The sequence below is a fragment of the Anarhichas minor genome, unplaced genomic scaffold (genome assembly GCF_050575085.1).
Source record: "Anarhichas minor isolate MPS153535 unplaced genomic scaffold, ASM5057508v1 ptg000026l, whole genome shotgun sequence".
NCBI classification, from domain to species: domain Eukaryota; kingdom Metazoa; phylum Chordata; class Actinopteri; order Perciformes; family Anarhichadidae; genus Anarhichas; species Anarhichas minor.
In genome coordinates this window covers 7,443,311-7,464,045 of record NW_027466472.1, presented here as the reverse complement: position 1 = coordinate 7,464,045, position 20,735 = coordinate 7,443,311, and the positions used below count along the sequence as shown (strand labels likewise).

The 20,735-nt window shown below is 42.3% G+C and overlaps 1 protein-coding gene across 1 annotated transcript in view; it reads right to left on the bottom strand.

Moving 5' to 3' along the window:
• dync2h1 (dynein cytoplasmic 2 heavy chain 1) overlaps positions 1–20,735 on the bottom strand; it is a 95,628-nt gene that overhangs the window by 61,431 nt on the left and 13,462 nt on the right. Inside the window, exons 28-57 of the mRNA XM_076100322.1 lie at positions 20,268–20,426; positions 19,400–19,468; positions 19,045–19,199; positions 18,425–18,557; positions 18,176–18,293; positions 17,886–17,998; positions 17,634–17,747; positions 17,334–17,484; positions 14,465–14,670; positions 13,133–13,315; positions 12,860–13,042; positions 12,456–12,679; positions 11,994–12,109; positions 9,748–9,947; positions 9,413–9,544; positions 9,058–9,190; positions 8,630–8,837; positions 8,394–8,523; positions 7,978–8,133; positions 7,445–7,704; positions 6,341–6,587; positions 6,081–6,232; positions 5,742–5,886; positions 5,299–5,401; positions 3,365–3,529; positions 1,811–1,935; positions 1,376–1,624; positions 983–1,091; positions 565–678; positions 240–382 (exon numbers count right to left, since the gene is read on the bottom strand). Coding sequence (XP_075956437.1) covers positions 240–382; positions 565–678; positions 983–1,091; positions 1,376–1,624; positions 1,811–1,935; positions 3,365–3,529; positions 5,299–5,401; positions 5,742–5,886; positions 6,081–6,232; positions 6,341–6,587; positions 7,445–7,704; positions 7,978–8,133; positions 8,394–8,523; positions 8,630–8,837; positions 9,058–9,190; positions 9,413–9,544; positions 9,748–9,947; positions 11,994–12,109; positions 12,456–12,679; positions 12,860–13,042; positions 13,133–13,315; positions 14,465–14,670; positions 17,334–17,484; positions 17,634–17,747; positions 17,886–17,998; positions 18,176–18,293; positions 18,425–18,557; positions 19,045–19,199; positions 19,400–19,468; positions 20,268–20,426 — 4,695 coding nt within the window. The remainder of the gene's footprint in view (positions 1–239; positions 383–564; positions 679–982; positions 1,092–1,375; positions 1,625–1,810; positions 1,936–3,364; positions 3,530–5,298; positions 5,402–5,741; positions 5,887–6,080; positions 6,233–6,340; positions 6,588–7,444; positions 7,705–7,977; positions 8,134–8,393; positions 8,524–8,629; positions 8,838–9,057; positions 9,191–9,412; positions 9,545–9,747; positions 9,948–11,993; positions 12,110–12,455; positions 12,680–12,859; positions 13,043–13,132; positions 13,316–14,464; positions 14,671–17,333; positions 17,485–17,633; positions 17,748–17,885; positions 17,999–18,175; positions 18,294–18,424; positions 18,558–19,044; positions 19,200–19,399; positions 19,469–20,267; positions 20,427–20,735) is intronic.

Here is a 20,735-nt window from a genome sequence, read left to right as displayed (position 1 = left end):
GTAAATTACAAATACTTCTAAGTATGTTTGCTCAACAGAGATATTATCAAAGTCTGGGCAGAACAAGTCTGTCTTTTTCAAAGTTTCCGGGCATAAGTAAATCTGCATACTCAACACTTCTTGCAAGATTTATGGATCTTAAATACTGGCGTGAACTTTATCAGCAGTTGCTGATGTACGGTAATATCTGTTTTTTTTGATCATGTCACTGTACTTGTTTATCATCCTCTATCACTGACCTTCTTCATGCTGCTTTCAGACCATCCTTCCATCCACTGGACAGAACACTTGCGATAGAAAGCTGGGTTGCTCTCACAGTTGATGGTGAAGTTGGAGTTGGAGCAGTCCATGAGCAGAACAATGTGGAGGTTCTGCTGAATTCCTAAGGGGGGGGGGGGGGGGGGAGATACACACAGAGTTACACAGTAGTTGGAGTATAAAAACAGTGGAGGAGTCCATCAAAAAATGTTGTTTGAGACAAAGCAAAAGAGCAGAGAAACAGAGACGATAGGGGTCAATGCGAAGGAAAATATGAATAAAATACAGACAATATACAGTACTAACTATGAGAGAAGTAGTTGTAGAGTGGTCCGGTAAACCCATCCTGCGAAGCAGCATCTTTGAGGGAGGAGAGGAGAGGCTCCAGTTCCTCTGGAGTGTACAGACCTGGAACTTCACCTGAAAGATAACATACACAGGCACACAAAGAAATGATGAAGAAACTAAATACAAGATAGTTGGGCCAGGACGCATTCAAACTGCAACTTCTGATCGGTGCAGCATTGTTTTGCTAAAATTACCAGTACAGTATACAAACACAAAAGAAAGCGAATAAGTGTATTTCACATTTTCTTTATTACTTACATTAACCTAATCTAAAATCTAGCCTTAACCCTGAACAGAAGTTGTATCCCTTGAGGTCTAAAAAGTCAAATCTTTTCTAAAACTGGAGTAAGGGAAAACAAACAACCACAATACGCACCTGATGACAGCAGGCTGTTGATCATCTCTAAGAAAGCTGGGTGAACAAACTGATAGTCCTCCAAAAGCAGAACCACCTGTTGGCCCTCCAGACCTGCCAGCTGCATCACCTACACGTACACAGTATGCATACACATACAATATATGTTTAATATACATGTAAACACGACACACCACAGCTATACTGACACCAAAGTTCCCTTTGCAAGCGATCTGTGCATTTATGTTTTAGTTGCTACTTTAAGGTGGCATTTAACAATGAATTTGGCAATTTAAATGTAAAAAAACAAAAAAACACTTATCCAATTATCTAGCACGTTCTGCAAAAATCAGTTAGATTGGCACAATATGAACCAGTTTAGTCAAAAAATAAAAAAAGACAATCCACTCTTACCGTCTTGAGGTCATTGCTGAAATGCTTAAGAGAATAGCCACGGGAGATTTTGGGCGTGAACAATGTGTATCCATGCATGTGTGACACCAGGCACGTGGCTGTGTGCCGACCCACTCCACTCCGGCCTGCCAGAAGCAGAGAGCCACCGGGTCGGCTCAGGACCCGATCCACCCTGGACACAAAGTCACACACTTCCCAGAACAGGAGGAGATCCAGCTCCCTGTTATCACGGCTGTACAGCACTACTCCCTAGAGGAAGGAAAGGGGGGGGGGGGACACACACACACACACACACACAGGTGAGGAGCTGCACCAACAAATACAAAGAAACACAACCACAAGACTGAGGCACAAAGATAAAAGCAGGAAACACATACCTAATCCAACAGGACTAACCACATACACCACACCGCACAACAGTTTCTCACTGTGTACCTTTTGTATAACTTGTTTTAAGTCAGCAGAATCCAGACGTCCCAGTTGTTTACCATGTGGAGGTAGAGACTGGCCTGGAGCCATTACAGCCCCTTCAGAGGCTCCCCACGTCACATAAAAGCCATCTGCACACAAGGGAAATACTACAGACTTAATAATAACACACAGTGTACATCAAATAGCACAAAGGCTGTCTTCAGAGGTGAGAGAAAACATACAAAACGAGCACTGTAGAGGAAAGTACTGTCGTAGACATGAATCCCGGTCAGCTACGTGTGGAAATGAAGATAAAATGTGTGTCTGAATGTTTAACCTGTGCAATAGGAGTTTTGATTTGTTTTCAGATCCCACAGATTACACACCAGATGTTTCAGACAAGCAGGCAGATGTTTGTTTTGAGGGCGGACTGCACTTTTGGCCATAATCTGGAAGAGGCATTTCTCACTCATTTCACAAAGTAGCAGCATTTAACTGACGGGTTAGATATAAATGCAGGCGGCTTGCGTTTAAATCCAGCAGTGTAGGCGATGCCTAGAAGGGCGAGCAGATGACAGGGATGGGTATGACACTGTAGCTGGATGCATGCTTTGGATGTGTTGATGTGATAAAGAACCATGTATCCTTTAGGCCTCTGCTTCTCTGATGTATTTAGTCTAACTGCCAGCACTGCAGGCCTTCATTAAGCAGTGTCAAGGGCCCTTGGTTATAGATTTGTCATTGTATGTATTCAGCAGTTCTTGAACACCTCTCTGGGTTGAACCAGCTTTCTTTGCATGTTTTCTTTATGCTGGCTTCCAATTGTAAATTTGCATGAAGAAAACTGGCCATGGCTTGCTCTTGCCAGCATTTGTCCCTATTTCTAGTACTGCTTTGCAGATTATTACTGAGCACAGTATATATTCGTATTACGACATACATTTGTATGCAAGGAGGGTGGGATCTGCATTTATCTTCTGCTCTCATTCCTGAGGGACCCTCCTGTACAGTGTGGACAATACGAAACATCGTTCTGGTTTGACTTTGTTCTTAATGATCTCCCACTAGGATTTGGCAGGCAAGTGTAGCAGCAAGTGTAGCATTGGAGTCTTGCCAGCTCGAACCAGGATTTAAAACCAGTTGCCAATATCTCACCCCTGCTACAACCAAGGAATTAAAATAGTATTACAACTGGTGACACTATATTTTTGATCAGGGAATAAGAAACATTTTTGTTTTGTTCTCAATTTGAAGTGGTGTCAGTCAAACCAAATGAAAAAAAAAGGAAACATTTTATTTATATAATGCTGGTTTCAAATAAGCAAACAGACCATTATCTGAGAAACTGCCCTAAATGCAGAGCTGTCAAAGAACAGAGCCTATCAAAGCTTTCATTCAGGCATGAGTGGCAGTCTGAAAACGTTGGCTTGAATTGCATCAAGTACTCAATCTGTAATGGATGTTTTCCTGCTTTGCCTTGATGTTGGGCTGTTGAATCCATCGGAGCCTGCAAACAGTTGTTTTGTACGCGTGAACCGAGCGAAGGTGCATGTCAGCCAGAGTAGAGCTATCTCATACCAGTCATGTTGTCGAGAGCGTCAGAGCTCCAGTCTCCCCGTATGATGGAGGACAGGATGTTATCGAAGGTGTGAAGGTCTTTGGAGGAAACTAGCCGGTCTCTGAACAGCCTCCTGGCCTCATATGCTACCACCTCCAACACGCTGTCTGTCACATTAGATTGAGCTAAAAAGGAACACATGACATATGCACACACACACACACACACACACACACACACACACACACACACACACACACACACACACACATACATACATTTGAATTAATATCCAACAGGATATCCAAGCCGTGTACATGCTTGCATTTACTTACAAGATGAGATTTGTTGATTTTGTTTGAAACTAATCAGAACTTTGATACAACATTCAACACAAAGAGTAAAAAAGTACAGCGAAATATTTGAAGTATCCGTATCTCTCGTTGTAGTTTAAGTTTCAAACAGGACAGACACAGACACAAGCACGGTATTTACACTGTGACTCAGGCCTCAACGTGAGTCAAAGGGCTATTTTTGGTGAGATCAGGCATGACAAAAGCACTTCCAGGGGGGAAACTAAATTTACCAAAATCCCCCAGGAACAAGCAGAGTGCTGCTAGCTAAAAAAAGACTGCTACAGGGACAGGCCACAATTGAGGTCTCGTATAGACCACTGGCTTCAACTGTGTCTGTCACATTATACTGAAGGAGCTGAAGAAGAGAGTCAAGCACAGACACAGTTGACGCACCCGGGTTTTCATTTAAAACCCACAACGGAAAAGGAAATGACTCAAAGTGCCAAATGGTCATGCTTAACATGTTCTATGGCTTTCAAATTGATATTTGTGAGTTAAAAACATTTGTTTTTTAATACAACACAAGGGTTGTGCCGATAGATGATGATCTTGGGGATTGACGATGTTCAGAGCAATCAATAGCGCTAAATAGCCTGAGATCAATAGACAGAGAGAGACAGTTTCAGCCTGCTTGCTTTTTGTGGTTGTAAAGACAACTTTTGGCCCTAATTCCATTTTCTTCCGTTGAAGCAATCCACAGAGAGAAGGAAAAGGACGAGAGAGGGAGACGCAAGCTGCAAACTGCTGTTATAACACCACAAACAGCTGTCTTTACACTATCTTTTAGCTTTGTTTTTGGTCTCTACCAACTTCTGAGAGAATTATCTGACTCTTCAGCTTGTTGGTAACTGTGTCTGTCTGTTGTTTGGTGTTTTTTTAGAGCTTTTTTGCTGAAAACGGCGTTATGAGAGTGGTTATGTGCCGTTCATATACAGTATATTGTGATCACATGCACACTCAAACCACACCACGTACAACAACACAGTCACAGAGTAAAGATGAACAGAGGGGTTTTTCCACATACCGGAAAGAAGGTAAGCAGCAAGAGGGGAAAAGAGGGAGGAAGAAGAAGTAGTAAGTAAAAAAATGATGAGCATTGGAAAACAGAAATGTGTCCTCTGACGTGTTTAATTAAAATAAATGATTGGACTCACTATCACAGCAGCGACATATTACAGAAGGAGAGAAAGAGACAGAGGCAGAGATGAAAGGACAGCAAAGGGAGAGGATGATAAAAGAGGGGGAGAGAGACGAGTGACAGAGAGGAAGTGAGGAAGGAGAGGAGAGAGCTGATGAAGAAAAAGGTGAAATTTGGAGACAGTAGCTCTGCGCTAAAAAGAATATTGACAAGAAACAAATCCATGTGGTGCTGTTTGCAGACATTAGTGGTTCTGAGAATGTGAGTGAAAGCCCCTTACTGGCCATGGGTCTGATTCTTCAAGGTTCCCACATGGACAAAGTGATATCTTTATGAGTATTGGTCCCAGTCCAGGTTCATATTTGTTCCCTAGCTTAGAGGAGGTTCGAGTGTGCCTGGGAGAGGTGCTCAGACACACACCTATTAATATGTGCGCATTCTTGCATGTGTGTTTGTTTACCTGCAGTGAGGTCATACCGCAGCAGGCTGAGGACCCATTCTGTGAGGATACAGGGGGTAAACAGGTAGTGGCTGTGGTCATCCACTGTAAACTTGGCTTTCACCTGACAGTAGAAATAAATGAGGAGATGGATGATACATACTGTACATATCTGAAGGACACAATTCATTGGGAATTGACGATATGCTGACAGTGAATGAAGCCCCATATGGCTAGTTCAAAGTTGCAACTATGGATGGCACACAAATTGTGCTGTTAGAGGTTAATTTATTTATCATTTATATATATATACACAAATATTTATACACACACATATACACAGTGATACACAGTAATTTTATGAAGCTAGATATGCTCATATTTATACTTTTGATATCTCAGGCAAGACTATGTTGCTCCAAATAGAATGTGAACATGAACGGACATCCTGCCCAAGTCAATACCTGTTCATAGAGCTGCACAAGAGACCCAGACAGCTGGTGTGTTTTTCCTGTGCTGGCCCAGGACGCCTGGCTGCCCAGGCTATGCTGGAGAACTGGCTGCAGGTATGCTGAGTAGATAGTCTGCAGCTGCTCCTTGTCTGGATAGCTAAATGCAGAGGCAAAGAGGCAGAGAAACAGATGGACGATGGAAAATAAATAAAGAGAGAGGGTCAGGGTTAGAGGGACACCAACAGTGAAACAGAGACATGATGGAAACATCACAAATTTAGATGCACGGAAATACATAATGTAATTGCAGGCTGTTTGGCAATGTGTAAAGTACATTTGCACCATACTTACTCTATAGTGCAGACACGTACTATAGATGAGAAGCGAGAGTTGAGTGAATGGCTCCCAACAGCACCCCCTGTTGACATGGAGGCCACCACCTGGATGTTCTCAAGACTCACCCACTCCAGGTTTTCATCATAGAATCCCTTATATGTCAAAACCTTGAGGAGAGACAGAGAGAGAAAGAGATGAGAGAGAGAGAGAGAATCATCCATCCTTCATTCACTACTTTGTTCACTTCTTTGTATTTTTGTTCATGTGTCCTCTACCTGTTGCAGGAAGGCAGTGAGGTTGCTGGTCCCCCATTTGTCAGGTTTTGGTAGGTTGATGTCTTTTAGGTAGAGCACCAGGTTCTCACAGTCTTTGGGTCTAAAGACTCGGCCGGTGTTTGAGCTGAGCAACAGGCAGGTCTGACCGAGCTTCTGGAGCACATGGCGAGATGAGGTCTGGGCACTGCAGTGAACCACGGCGACTTGGGTGGACCGCAGCCGGGAGAAGGCGTAGCGCAGGAGCATCCTTGACAGAAAATAACAAATAGAAGAAAGGTCAAGAAACACACAGGCACTGTGAAGATGTGGCCAGACAGGGCCGAACAAAGTCAGACACATTTATAAATGCCGTGACTCTTATACATGTCATATATGTTTAGGATGGTGCCAGGACCGCAGGAGGGTCACTTAGGATCTAGAGAACAATGTTCGTCAGAACAGACCCAAGGGTGCATAAAGAAAGAGAAAATAATTGGAAAGTAAATGATGTGCATGTGTATGTAAATTAATTCGATGTTCTTTTATCAGAAGACTAAGCTGACAAACTCGGTGCCTCATTGCCACCGTGACCTTTCAGACAAGAGTGAGGCAAAACAAGAGGATGGGAAAGGGCGACATTGAGTGAGACTAAACTGGAGTCTAAAAGGCAAACTTAGTAAGCTTTGTTCCTCAAAGCCCTGCGGAGGGAAGCAGCTACATTTGAGGAAAAACGACACACCAGACACACATGCACTACGCAGATCTGAGTCTTATTCTTGTCAGTGCCTTTACACAAAAGGTCAAGTCTTGAATTAAAGAAGCTTTGATATCAGTGGTGATTGTGTGCTTCTTGTATCATTTTAATTGTCCACATTTGAAAGCCTCTGCCTCAGAAGCCATAATCCTTTCACTGTGACCTCACTAACCCTGCAGACCAACAGGAGCTTTGCCGAGAACAGAAACTGCCACTTTATAATATTAAACAATCATGGCAATGCTGTTAAATTAGTGAATGTGAGATAATGTAATAGTTGATGAGTTCAGTACATTTGAATAGGTGGTTTCAAAGTCTGTATTTTTGTGTTTTCTGTGCGCGCATGCATCTCTGCATGTGTCTGTAATTACCCCTTTCCGCAGCCCTCCGGCCCCACCACCATGAAGGGCTGCCTGTGCGGAGCTGTGAGCCATGGGGAGAAGCAGTGCAGACCTCTTTGCATGTCTGGAGTCTCGATAACAGGTAGCGTGTGTGCATGAGAGAGCTGTTCCAGTGAGAGACCCTCAGGATGATGGAATGTGTAGGCTGCTAGATTGCCGCTGTCAGAGTCATAGTAGGTATCTAGTGGTTTTTTGGTGTCTGGTGGACTTTCCCTGGCCCAGCTCAGCAACTACAGAAGTACAAAAAGAACAAGGGAAAAAACATTCAGACCAGGGCTGATCTTTCTGAGTAGTGGCGTGGTGGCATTGCAGACGTTCTGCAGCAGGTGCATATCCTGTGTAAGCACTTGAATGATGACTCATCCCTCATTTTTTCAGTAACAGCTGAGACCACTTACTGTAAGAAACAAGTCTTTAAGTTTGAGTCATGAATACAATTTGAATACTAAAACTGTTCTTACGGTCACCATCTGCCCATACAAAAAATCAACAGAGGTCCTCACCTCTTTGGCAAACTCCTGTCTTGTTTTGAGGTTGAGGTTTCCTCCCAAACCTCTAAGAAGACCAACGATGAACTGACCTCTCTCTGCGACAGCACTTAGGTGTGACAGACCATTGAAGACTGTACCCACCAGACTAGTCTCCACCACAAAGTCATTCTGATGGAAGGAGAGAAGAAGAGAAGGGTATTTACAAGTTGGGATTAAAAATGGAATTGAATTAATTAAAAAACAAAGATTTGGGTTTTTTTGTGAATTCATCACACTCTTATGACGTCAGCATTTAAATCTATTATGATGACCACTGGTCAGTATACGTGGAGGTCATTTATTCATTTATGTCAGAAAGTGTTTTAAAAATCAGCACAATGACACAGTTTGACTGTTTTTGTGTAGAAGTAGGATCGGGCAAAGTTGACCTGTTTGATGACCCAGTCCAGGGCTCGTTGGAAGTAGTCTGCCAGCCAGTTTTCCAGGTTACTGCAACACTCCTCTGGCTGACCCCTCAACCACGACTTAAGCAAGGCACCCACATCAATGTCCTCATCGCTAAAGTTACAAGTCGGAAAAGAGGAAGGTAAAAACAGTGAGACAAGCCAGATGAACAAGATGGAATTTGGTGCACTTGAAACCCTGTCTGCATAGGCTGACTGACCTGAGAAAGATCATTCCCATGCGGGATATGGTGGCTGGTGAGGCACAGCTAAGGTCATGAGTCTCAAACAGGAAGTTAACATGGGGACCGAACTGGATGCGTTCTCCACTAGGCATGGTCAACAGCCGGTTATCATCGAGCACAGAGTTCAAACTCTCGATCCACTCTGGGTCGATGTCGCCGTCGCACACAATCCATGAGCTCACCCCTAGAAAATACAAAAACACATATAGATATATATACATACGTACATACAGTCAGCATCAATATATATTGCAGTATAGCAAACGTAGACCACTTTAGGCAAACTGTATCCATTCCCAGTAAAGTTTACTGGTCAATTTGAACTTTTCCAGTTACAGTAGACTTCATTCCAGTTGTCAAAGACCACCAGTGAGCTATATGCACCATTGGTGTCTCTTTCTTACCGTGTGGTTCTCTGACCACATTCCTGGCACTATGTGTGAGGACGCCATCTGCCCATTCTCTGGTGTCCATGTCTATATGTCCCAGCAACTGTTGTCTGGGCATGGCCTTCGGATTCATTGTGTACTGCTTCACCTACAAAAATACAGCATTAGTTGAAGATGGCACACAAGATTGGGGAAGATTTTTTTTTTTTTAACTGACCCAGAAACTCTGGAATAATTGCTTTTCATACAATAATATGTACATTTACAGCATTTTGAATGATTTTTAAGTTTCATCTTAAACTAGGTGTTGTAAGTGTACAGTATTCCTTGCTGTATGAACATCCAGGTAGGCAGTTTGTCTCTTACTCACCACTTTGCCCGTCTTGCTGAGTGCAGCCCTAAGCATCCTCCAGAGTGTAGACTTTCCTGCTCCACTTGGCCCTACGATGACTACACCCATGCGTTGCCTCAGCTGTTCATTCAGCTCCAATGCTTTCTTCAGCTGGAAAAAAAAGAGAAGGAACAAAAAATCTGCAATTAATATATGATTTTTTTCTAACAAACTATCTAACTGCGGTGTCTCAATGCTAATGTTAAAGCCTTTTTGCGGTATAGGGCGATCCCAAACACTGAACGAGGACCAGGTATCATGGTAATAATATTTGTATACTCTGCTAATTAATAGATTACTTTATACACACACACCTGGCTGGGTATAAGTTCCATCCGTGCCTCCTTGAAGACTTGTTCCAGTGCATGCATTAGTACCTGGTCCTCCACATCGGTGAAAATAACTCCAGAGAAGACATCTTTTACCAGAGCATCAAACCGAGAGATATCGGCAAACGTCAGCTTGGACATGGTGTTCAGCCTCAAAGCCTGCACCACCAGACTACTCTCCTGAACTGCATGTAGACGAAAAAGATTGATTTATTCATCATTCCAATCTGAATTAGGATATGATCACAAATATGAAATTGTTAATTACTGATGAAAGAAGAGAACAACACAAAAACACGAGGTTATGACTTATAGACATTGTTATTTTGCTCTTGCACATGCCCCCTGTTATAAATGTGCTGATTACCAAAGCCTGTAATGATTTAAGAGTTTGTACTACTTATGGTCTCTTCTCCAAAGATGCTGGCCTTCCCTACAGGGACAACTGTGGTGTTTTTCTTCACCGCAGAGAGGAACACTTGGCCAGACTACTCACAGAGACAACACAAGGAAACCTTGGGGGACTCAACGGCAGACAGGGGTGCATGTGTGCTCTGTGTGTGTATGTGTTGTCGTGTGTCGGACAGATAAAGTGCGGCTGGTGGAACACAGGAATTTGAAAGAAAGAGAATGGGCTCCAGAAAAGGCAGAGGGAATGAGAAGAGAGACAGTGTGGGGGGGGGGGGGGGGGGGGGGGGGGGGGGGGAGTATTGAAAAGCAGAGGCATGACAGGGGAGATGGGGGTGAGAAACGGAGAGCAGCGAGTGACAATAAGTGGGTCGATAGTGGTATCGACAGCCAGGTATCAGAGACAGTGAAACAACAGGTCAGAAGGAGGTGAGGTAAGGAGGTGAGGGAAGGAGGTACTAAAGGGGCCAACAACAGAACTCTGGCGTGTTTGGGAACGAGAGAAAGGAGACGGACAAAAGTACAGACAAGCGAAAAGCCCAAGGGAGGAAAAGTGTTGAAGTAGATTTCAATTGATAGTATGTCAGTATTGGAGGTTTTAGAGGGCAGGGACGACAGGAGGCGGTCAGTGAAAGTGCTGGTCAATAGAGTCTTTTGATGTACACTCATGTACAAAGAGATTATCAAAACATTTTGTAGCGTGACCCTGTTGTGTATAAGCATTTCTCTAATCCTGCTCTATCTTTCAGGTCAGAAGCTTACTATCAGTGCAACCTTTTCAGTACTTCTCAGGGTACACGTTATAGAAAAATAAAATGTAGACAGTAAACGTTGATATGTTGTAAATCTTCATATATATTACATGACAGTATAGCGATGATTATTCTGCCTTTGTGGTACACGTATCTGTTGAACAGGCTGTCACAAGCTAGAAGAATCAGCTTTCCGACAATCACATAACTTCAATGCCATAATTGATTAAATAATTTGATGTTATGTCACCACATTTAGATATCTGAACCTGGCATGTCCATACATTTCTACCATGAATTATGGCAAAAGTATTGCATTAAAATAACACAAAATGAAACAAATAAGATGTTTTTCCCTTCCCAAGCTGAGACTGATTGAGCTGCATGTAAAATGGCCGTTTAGTCTGCTGTGACTTCTACTTCATTACTATATTATTTCCACCTATGAAGCATGAATAAATTCTCATTTTGAGCAGTGAAGACATGTCAGACCATGTCATTTTCAGTAGCTCTCATTATCAGTTCTCAATACTGACACTAGAAGACTCCTGACCCATGAAGTGTGATGAGTAACACTGCGAAAAACTGTTGCTCAAATATGTATTGATTGTGCATTCTGCTGGTGTTTTATGAAGTCAAAAGGATCGATTCACTGAGAACATTACGTTTTTCAGTAGATCTGGTATTGGCCAATAGTATTAGCTTACTGCAGACGGACCACATCGGCGTATATGTCGGCCGAGCTAGGTCAGAGGTCATTTAGAATTCAGAATTAATGGCATGTGATTGTAGATCCTGACACGTTGCAGTGTATTTTGCTAAATAAATCCTGTTACTCTGCATTAGTCAAATACACTCTCCATTCATACATGTTTGCATCTGTATGTGTTGCATTGTGATACACAAGTTATGGGGCTGTGTGTCTTTTGGCAGCAATGAATGTGACTCGAGGTAATGGCCAAAGAGCCACCCGCTTTCTCCAAACGTCCCTGTCACTCTCCACTATTGGAAAAAAAGCCTCACAGAAATATTGTACCTTAAAATAACAAAAATAGCCCGAGGGGATCTTACTCTTGTCCTTGTCAAGACTCCTCCTCTGCTGCTGCAGCAGACTGCCACAGGCCTTCAGCACCGTCTTCAGAGCACGCAAACCCCAGTCATAGTGCTGCTGGGGAGTCAACAGTTCCCTGGACGCAGCACACATAAAGGCACATTTTCACACATATTCAAACAGTCTGAATCGACTGTAGTGCCGGCTGTAGTGCTAAGGGGAGGGAGTACAACTTATTCACAAAATCAATACACCGCAATAGACTGTAGTGGCAGAGTAAGGCATTTTGAATAAATGTAACCCTCAGATTATCATTTGGTTTGGAACACAAACAAAAACATTTAGTAAACACACAGACAAAAAGACCAGGTTGATGAGACAGGTCACACATAATTAGCTAGTTGATGATTCTTTAACCTGTAAAAGATTTCATATTCCACTTCATCCAACCTCAACCCAAACCGAAAAAAATGAATTTCTACCTGGCCAAGTTGAAGATTGCAACTAGTTTTTGGCCCAGGATTTCTCCATTTTTGAAGCCTTCAGAATAGAGGATGACCTCAGCAATGAGCTCATTGTCTGGCCTGCTCATGGCCACAGGCCTGAACAGCTGCTTTAGGTTGTCTGGAAGCTTCTGTCGGCCTCCATAGCCTTTTCCTGCCGGGTTCAATGTGATAAACACTCCAGAGTTTGGGTCCAATTCCACCTGAAGGATGAAGAGAAGTAGTTATTCTCATTAATAATATGTTATTTACTACAGTAGCATGAATGTAGTTTTATTGATTGCTTGATGTTGATAAATACATAACTGATTTATTGACGGATTGAAAACCTGCACTGTGTGTTCAGTATGTGTGTTTGTCTGCATCTTTTCTTATTTACAAACCTCCTTCCCCAGCAGTTCACATGCGTTTTTGTGATGTTTAAGAGAGTCTTGAATGGCCTGAATCTGCATAGAAACTGCAGACAACACCGCCTCCTCCAAGCGGTTAAACTCGTCAAAGCAGCCCCATGCTCCACACTTGACCAAGCCCACGAAGATTCGTCCCATTGACTTCACATCGATACCCTGAAAAACAGACACATTCTCAATAACCAGTCTTGTGTTGTGTGTGTGGTCAGAAATGTTCATTGCATATTTGTGTTTATTTATTTATACCTCATCACAGTTGAATACCAGCACTTGGCGTCCGAACAGCCCACCCAAAGCTTTGACCGACTCAGTCTTGCCTGTGCCAGCGGGCCCATAGGGGTTCCCCCCGAGTCCCATCTTCATGGCCTGGGTCAGAGTCAGGTAACACTTATCAGTCAGTGGAGTGTGCACCAGCTTAGCCGCATTGCCCTGGGAGACAGGAGAGGTAGGGTGAAAAAAGTGAGCAATAAAGACCTTGACAGAAACACAGTGAGATAGCCAGACAGAAGTTAAGATATGGCGAGTGAGGGAAGGATGGAAGGGGCCGCAGAGGATAAAGGCAAAGGGACAGATGATGGATTAAGGGAGAAAGGAATGAAAAGCAAATGAAGAACAGGCAAAGCAAATGAAAACGAGTGAGACAAGAGTCTAGCTTGTGGTGTTTTAAAGGAACTGCAGAGGGGAAATAAAGCGAGGCATCTTCAGTTCATCTCATCTCTGCATAAACAGTGCCCCCTGAAGGTAGAAAATAAGAATTTCAACGATATTACTGGAACGGAACATCTTTTGTGATCTCCTCACTGAGTAACAAGATGGCAATTTCTCACAACACTCAAGATCCCGTACCATTATCATTATCATCTTAAGTTATTTAAGGGATTGTGATAGCATCATGGGAGGTGCTTGGAATGGCTTATAACCTGCATAATCAAGCTGAGCAGTCATCATGTTGGCTTTTTAAATGATTTAGCCACTATAATAAAAGGCTTTTTTGATTTTTCCTTCCTTGTTGTTACTTGTTTTTATATTTTGGAGTGCCAGGGTTGCCTTCCTGTTTATCCTGTGTTTTTCCCCCCATTTTCCAAGACACATCTTTGATCTACGGTTGACAAAGTAACCAATCATTCTCTTTCCCAGTAACACCAGACCTTGAATTTCCCCGGCAGGAAGCTTTGGGCAGAACTATCTATAACTCATCAAGCATGTACAGATGTGTATGGGTGCCTGTTACTACATTGTGTGACACTAGTGTGATATGACAAGTGACCACCATTAGTCACCATTTAGTCATTTATCAAGTGAAAATACACATTTTCTAATTACACAAATTAGTTGCCTCACAAATAAGCTGATGTTTGGCACTTTCCTCCCTTTCAGGTCAGTGAAGATTGAACACCAAGTAAGCAGATTCAATTACCACTTGAGTTTTTTATATATATATTTTATAGTGTGAATGATCAGAAAAAAGTTAAAAAGGTTAACTGCAGCCCAAGAAACATAAGTGTGTCTTTTCTGTGTGTCCATTTGGTCAATTTTGAAGGAAGAGTGCATCAAACCTCTATCTACATGTCAACACACCTGGTATTCATATGTATAGCTGAACTGTGCATCCACCATATGTATGAGGCAGCATTTGTCTGCTCCCATGTAGAAGCGAAGCTGCTTCTTCCAGGCCCAGGCATCGGGGCTGGTAACTCCTGCCTGGTTAAGTTGCTTCACCACACTGATGTTGTGAATAATATCCAGAATCAAGGCCTTCAGCTTCAGCTGCAGGACACTGGACTCTGTAAGACATGCAATATCAGGATGGCAGAGTTGGTAAAGTTGTGCAAATAACAAACTTGATTATAAATGAGGGTCGCTTTTGTAAATGTCATAACCAGTAGTCAACCAGGTCAAACCAATAAAGAATACATACGCACCGGAGAAAACAGTGAATTATCAAATATTATACACTGTGCTGTATAAACCTACCCCTGTTGGTTCAAAGCAAAAACTTTACATTCAATTTCTCTGCCTCCCTTTCTTTGAACAATTACATGAAATATGTAAGAATCGTATTACCGTTTGGTTTAAAAAGTAATTGCTACTTTACTTAGTGTTCTGGGCTCAATAACCCAAAGTCTTGAGGTAGTCCCAACAGGTCGCTTGTTTTGCTGCTTTGTTGTGAATAAATGGTTCTATTGTAAGCAGACAGAATGGCAATGGGCTTTTTGTTACCATAAAACAGTCGTGTTTTACAGCTGCTTAAAAGAAAAAATGCAGGATTGAATCAATCGGTGGGAAGAATAAACGGAACCCCTCGCTGTGTAAACGACCAACCACTTAGAGAGGGAAACTTTGCTATGACATGAATACAGCCACATTGATATTCTGGAAAGTCAATATCCCTGACCTATGAATACATAAAAATGACATAAAAAAACAAAACAAAAAAAAGTAGCCAAATGAACACCATCTTGTCTTGTCTCTCTGCCAGAGGCCTATGTCAGAGGAGATCACGCTCACTCCCCACCTGGGTTTATAGCCCATTTATGTGGACTGGGTAGTTCAATTATCTTTCCTGCCATTACTTTAGCTACTTTAATCAGCACTGCCACTCCAAAGCCTCTTCAGTCTACCTGGCTGTTTTAGGGAGCCAGTCATTTAATGAGACGTTATCATGGAAATGGGTTCAATTTCAAGTGAGTATTGATGGTAGAGTTTTGAATGCAAGAAAGTCACAAAATGAACCATATTATCTGCAATTATGATAACCTGCAACGCAGCACTGTGCTGAAATATTTGATATTAAAAAAAAAAAATGTAAAAAAATAAGTAACTGATGAGGAGAATTGGCGATAGTAACACTTTGTGCAGTTGAAACGAGCACTGTTTTCATAGATACATTTTCATGAGACAGAAATTTGGAATTGTGCAGCAATGTACCGTGAAATGATGCCACTTCCAGGGTTATGGAAGAGCTTTTCATCTCATGCATGAATAAGAAACGTTGATTTAAATTTAAAAGCCCTTTTTACAAATTGAAGTTCTGTGGAAAAACTCAGCTGTCATGTTTTATGTAGCCATATATTCAGCCCCCCCCCCCTCGCCCCCAAGACATTAAATTAGCCTGCAGGCTAGTGCATCTGCAGCTTGAAAGGGTACTGCCTCTAGAGTCTGACTGGCTATCAAGAGATTTACACAAGAGCAGTCATTTGGCATTAATCTCTCGGGCAACAACCCGTGATTTTGATCAGAGCTCAATCCTTCGAAACACAAGAGGGAGTCTGATAGTGTCATGAAAAAAAGCAAGTCGTAAGTATCAAGTGTTTATAGAGCACGGCAAATTGGGGAGGTTGACATTATCAGGAATTTGATCAGAAACCAAAAAAAAGCAGAAGAAAATGGGGATAAAAAGAGCAGGACAACCTCCTGAGCATCATTTAAAAATGTTACAAACATGTCAGAGCCTTTAATGATCTCTTGACAAAAACAACATCACACAGGGTGCTGCTTCTTTCAGCTTCTCCTGTCTGAGTTTGTATCGGTCTCATGCGTTGTTTTGTCACCTCAATTTTGAATGACTTAGATAAAGATCAGAGTTTAACATTTATTCAACATGCATGAAATGTGTCCAGGCCAATGTTTAAAAAGGCATTCATGCATTTTGGCCGCTGGTGGTCAGAAAAAGTCCAAAACGAGCTGGCAGTCACACATCACCAGACATCTAACTATAACGCATGGAATCTACGGGACACATCTATCAGTAGTGCGTTGTGTACACACTGGACAGTGTATTGAGAGGGAAGCCCTATTAACTGTGACAGCGCTGAACGGCATGCTGGGTACAGCTTGTTCCCCGTCGCTTGCTTCAATATTAACTGCTACACCGCCGAACGACATGCTGAGTACAGCTTGCTCTCCGTGGCTCTATAAAGTACATTCAAGAACAGATAACCTGACGGACAGACCAGAGATGAACGGGACATATTTATTAGTGATTTTCCAGGGAACCCTTCATCCGATCCACTTCACATTTGGCAAGCGTATTGCTCAGGACCCAAGGAAGTGCAGTGTCAAGTGTGTGTGAAGCGGTTCTCGAAAGTTATACCGGCCTCTTCTAAACAGGCACGTTTTGACGTTTTGGCACTAGTATTGGCACTAGTATTGGCACTAGTATTACTACCTTCTAAAGTTGCTGTGGCTAACATGTTAGCATACTCAGGGTGTATTCAGACTGAATTTGAAGCCCATTTTTAGAGGCAGCACGGTCACATATAAAGTCATTGAAAAGATGGGAGTTGACACAAACAGAGGTCAAGACAGATCCACATGAGCAACTTGAACAACAAGCTACAGCTGACATCTTTAAAGTCAGTACATTGAAGTTACACCGGTCTGAGACTGACGCAAATAAATTCACCAATGCATACACACACACACACACACACACAAACAGAAGTACCTGTATTAGCGTGATCGTCAGAGCTGGTTTCCACCGTAGTGTAGTGCTCTAATTTGGCATTGAGTTCCAGCTCCAACTGATGCAAATGTTGCTCTTTTAGAGCTCTTTCCACGTCTTCAGTAAACTGGATTTGCTCAGCCAGACACAGAATCTAAACCAAAAATAAGAAAGTTCAGACACGTCAGCGTAATTAAGATGTTTTTTTCACATCCTGGGTCACAAATTACTGACATACAGTATGTGGTCTTGGATCTCAACTTCAACTAAGTATTGTGGGTTGTGTAGAAAGTGTGTGTGTACCTGTGATGGGTAGCAGGAGGGGTCCACCTCTCCTTTCTTCCCTGCAGATATGCATTCAAACAGCAGGTGCTTCAGAGTCTCCTTCATTTCCACAGACAGCTCACTTAGCCACACCTAGAAAGACGGACAACAGTTCACACAGAGCTACAAATAAAAACAGCGTACTGCACATACGAAGCTGGAAAGTGTGTCATCAATTATACTCTACATCCAACACAGAACATATAGCATATACATTCTTACAAAACCTACCTCCACGAGGCTGGAGATGCGGATGAGGTTTCTGAGTGGTACAGTTTCTCCTTCCAAAGAGCACATGGCAACAATGTGCTGGCACTGCTCATCAAACACAACACTGTGGATGCCTAAATGGACAATACCCACGCAGATTATCGTCACTGTCCGACAGATTATGCCGTGATACAAGGGATACGAGGATGATGAGAGGAGAGCCGAGCAAAAGGATAACAGCGTGGAGAAACAGAAATGAGCACAGTATAAGAAAAAAGACAAGCGCATAGAAAAGAACAGGGGTTTCTGACCTGCAAAGAGTTTCCTGAGATGTGACTGGATGACAGTCGGGTTGGTTGCCTGACCAAGAATCTCTAACAGATCATCATCTCCTATGAAATAGAACCGTGGAAAGGCAGAGCGCTTCTCCTGCGACAACCACACACAATTAAAAAAAAGTTGTGATATTTACCACTCATACTCATACTGTACTGTATGTAGTCTTTGCGTACAACAATGTATGTGTGTGTGTGTGTGTATGTGTGTGTGTGTGTGTGTACCTCCAGGAACTCATTGAGTGACTTCTGGCAGCGCTGCAGCTGGTCCAGTATGGTGACCAGAGAGTTTCTGATGCCAGCCCTTGAGCTCAGAGAAACAACTCTGTTGTCTCTCTGAATGTCTGACATTATGGACCTGTTACACAAATAGAGACCGTGTTGTGTTACTGAATGTGGATAAAACACATTCCGCCTGTAATACAAATGATATCTGTCCATTTATCCCAGAAAAAGACACACCATCCTACTGTTATACTGAATATTAAGCATACTAAACCTGAAAGTTTAAACAGAAAATTAATAATAAATCAAAACAAAACAATGTGCTGTGGAGCAAGAAAAAATGTACAATCAGTATGGGATGTAGGAACAACAGTGGATATGGAATGAAACAATGACTGAGGTTTAAATGCCAACTTTAAGCTTAAATGTGAGGTTGTTCCACATACAATGGATAGTTCTTCATTATAGACGGGGTGTTTCTGGAAAAGGGAAATTTAGGTCAAATTTAAAAAAGATCTAAATTTGACCTGCATTACTCTGGCTGACAAACAATTTAAAATATAGAGCAACAGCTCTCTGGATGTGACACACACACACACACACACACGGAGAGAGAGTACCTGAAGTCTTCATCAACACGTTTGAAGCGGGCCTCCTCCCGGGGCAATGCCCCTCGTCCAAAAATGGGCTCTAGATAAACCCAACGCCTCTGGATGGCATTCAGACTCAGCAGGTACTCGTCTAAGTCTGATAGACGGACCTCCCACAGACTGACCTGTACACACATAGACCAAATATTTAACATCGGCTAGAGCTGCTTCATTACGGATTTGTAAACAACAAATAACTAAAAATGTGCAATCATTCGATTGAGTAAACACATACTGTATCTTTAATAAACAGAAAGGCTGGGGAGATTTAAAAATAAAGCAGTAAAGATTATAAAAGTGTTTTGGTAGATTTGTTTGACCTAACCTTGTCTTGGAAGCTGCGGTAGTAGGGCGAGTCTTTCAGAGACTGCAGCAGACAGCGGTTATCTCCCACCTGGACGGGCACAGAGTGGTGATAAAGCCAATGTTTGATAATCCTCAACAATTTGTTTAATGGTGCCAGTAGATATGCATTCCCATGCCTTCCAAGTCCATCCATCAAGTGGTCGCTTTTAGTGACCTGTCTGAAATAATGATTATCAAAAGCAATTTTTTTTTAAAAGGGAAATTTAGAGAACAGCTGAAGGAGTTTTCAAAAGTTTTCAAAAGCATTGCTCTGCATGCAGACTTCCCTTTTGTATACTGTCTCATTATTATGCTGAAAGTCCAGCGTTTTGGCTCACACCTTCAGGTAAAGCGCTAGAGACAACTTTATATTTACATATAAATACTTAAGAAACATGTAAGAGAAACTTCTTAAAAAGTACATACAGTGTGTGCTAAAAACAGGGCAGCTAATTAAGTACTGTTCAAGAGAGGATTTCTTCAAAATGGGTTCAATAATTGCAGATTTAATTAAATATTCAGTGGTGTGCCGAAACTCCCAGCACTTAGATCTGAAAAGCACATCAAGGCTATTTGTGCTTGGCCTAATAAAATTATGAAAATATTAAGCCCTCACACTGTAACTGCTGCGTTAAACTGCTTAGCAAATATTTGAGTGCATCAAAGTTAACATTTAAATTTATCTTCCTCTGCCTGCATTAAACTTTACGGCATTCTGTCTTTAGTTAGCCAAGGCTCAAGAAGACTTACCCTAAGTCTGCGTGACATCATGCAGTAAGTGTTTGTTTTGTGTTGATATACAGCGCGTGAGTCCACCTCTGTTTGTTTCGGTGTGCTTGTGCGTCTACCTGGTTGACTATATCCTTCCAGTCCTTGATGAGGGTGAGTGTGCGCCGGCTGCTGTCCGTGTACTCCGTCAGGTTGAAGGTAGCTGCAGCTCCCCACAAATCCAGCTCCCTCAGTGCTTCTCTGATTGTCACCTCAGCCTGAGCACGACTGTTCAGGTCCTAAATACAAGAGCGTGCACACACACACACACACACACACACACACACACACACACACACACACACACACACACACACACACACACACACACACACACACACACACACACACACACAACGTCATATACATTTATCCTATAAGACCCACCTGTATTACTTCTTTTATTTTTGCATCGCCTGTGTGCCCTCTTTAGTAAAATATTCAAAAGCCGGAGAAGATTATATGAAAATGTAGATGTGGCAACGATGAGAGAAACACCTTGGCATGTACAATTATCCCTACCAAAATTGTTTAATTATAAATATTGT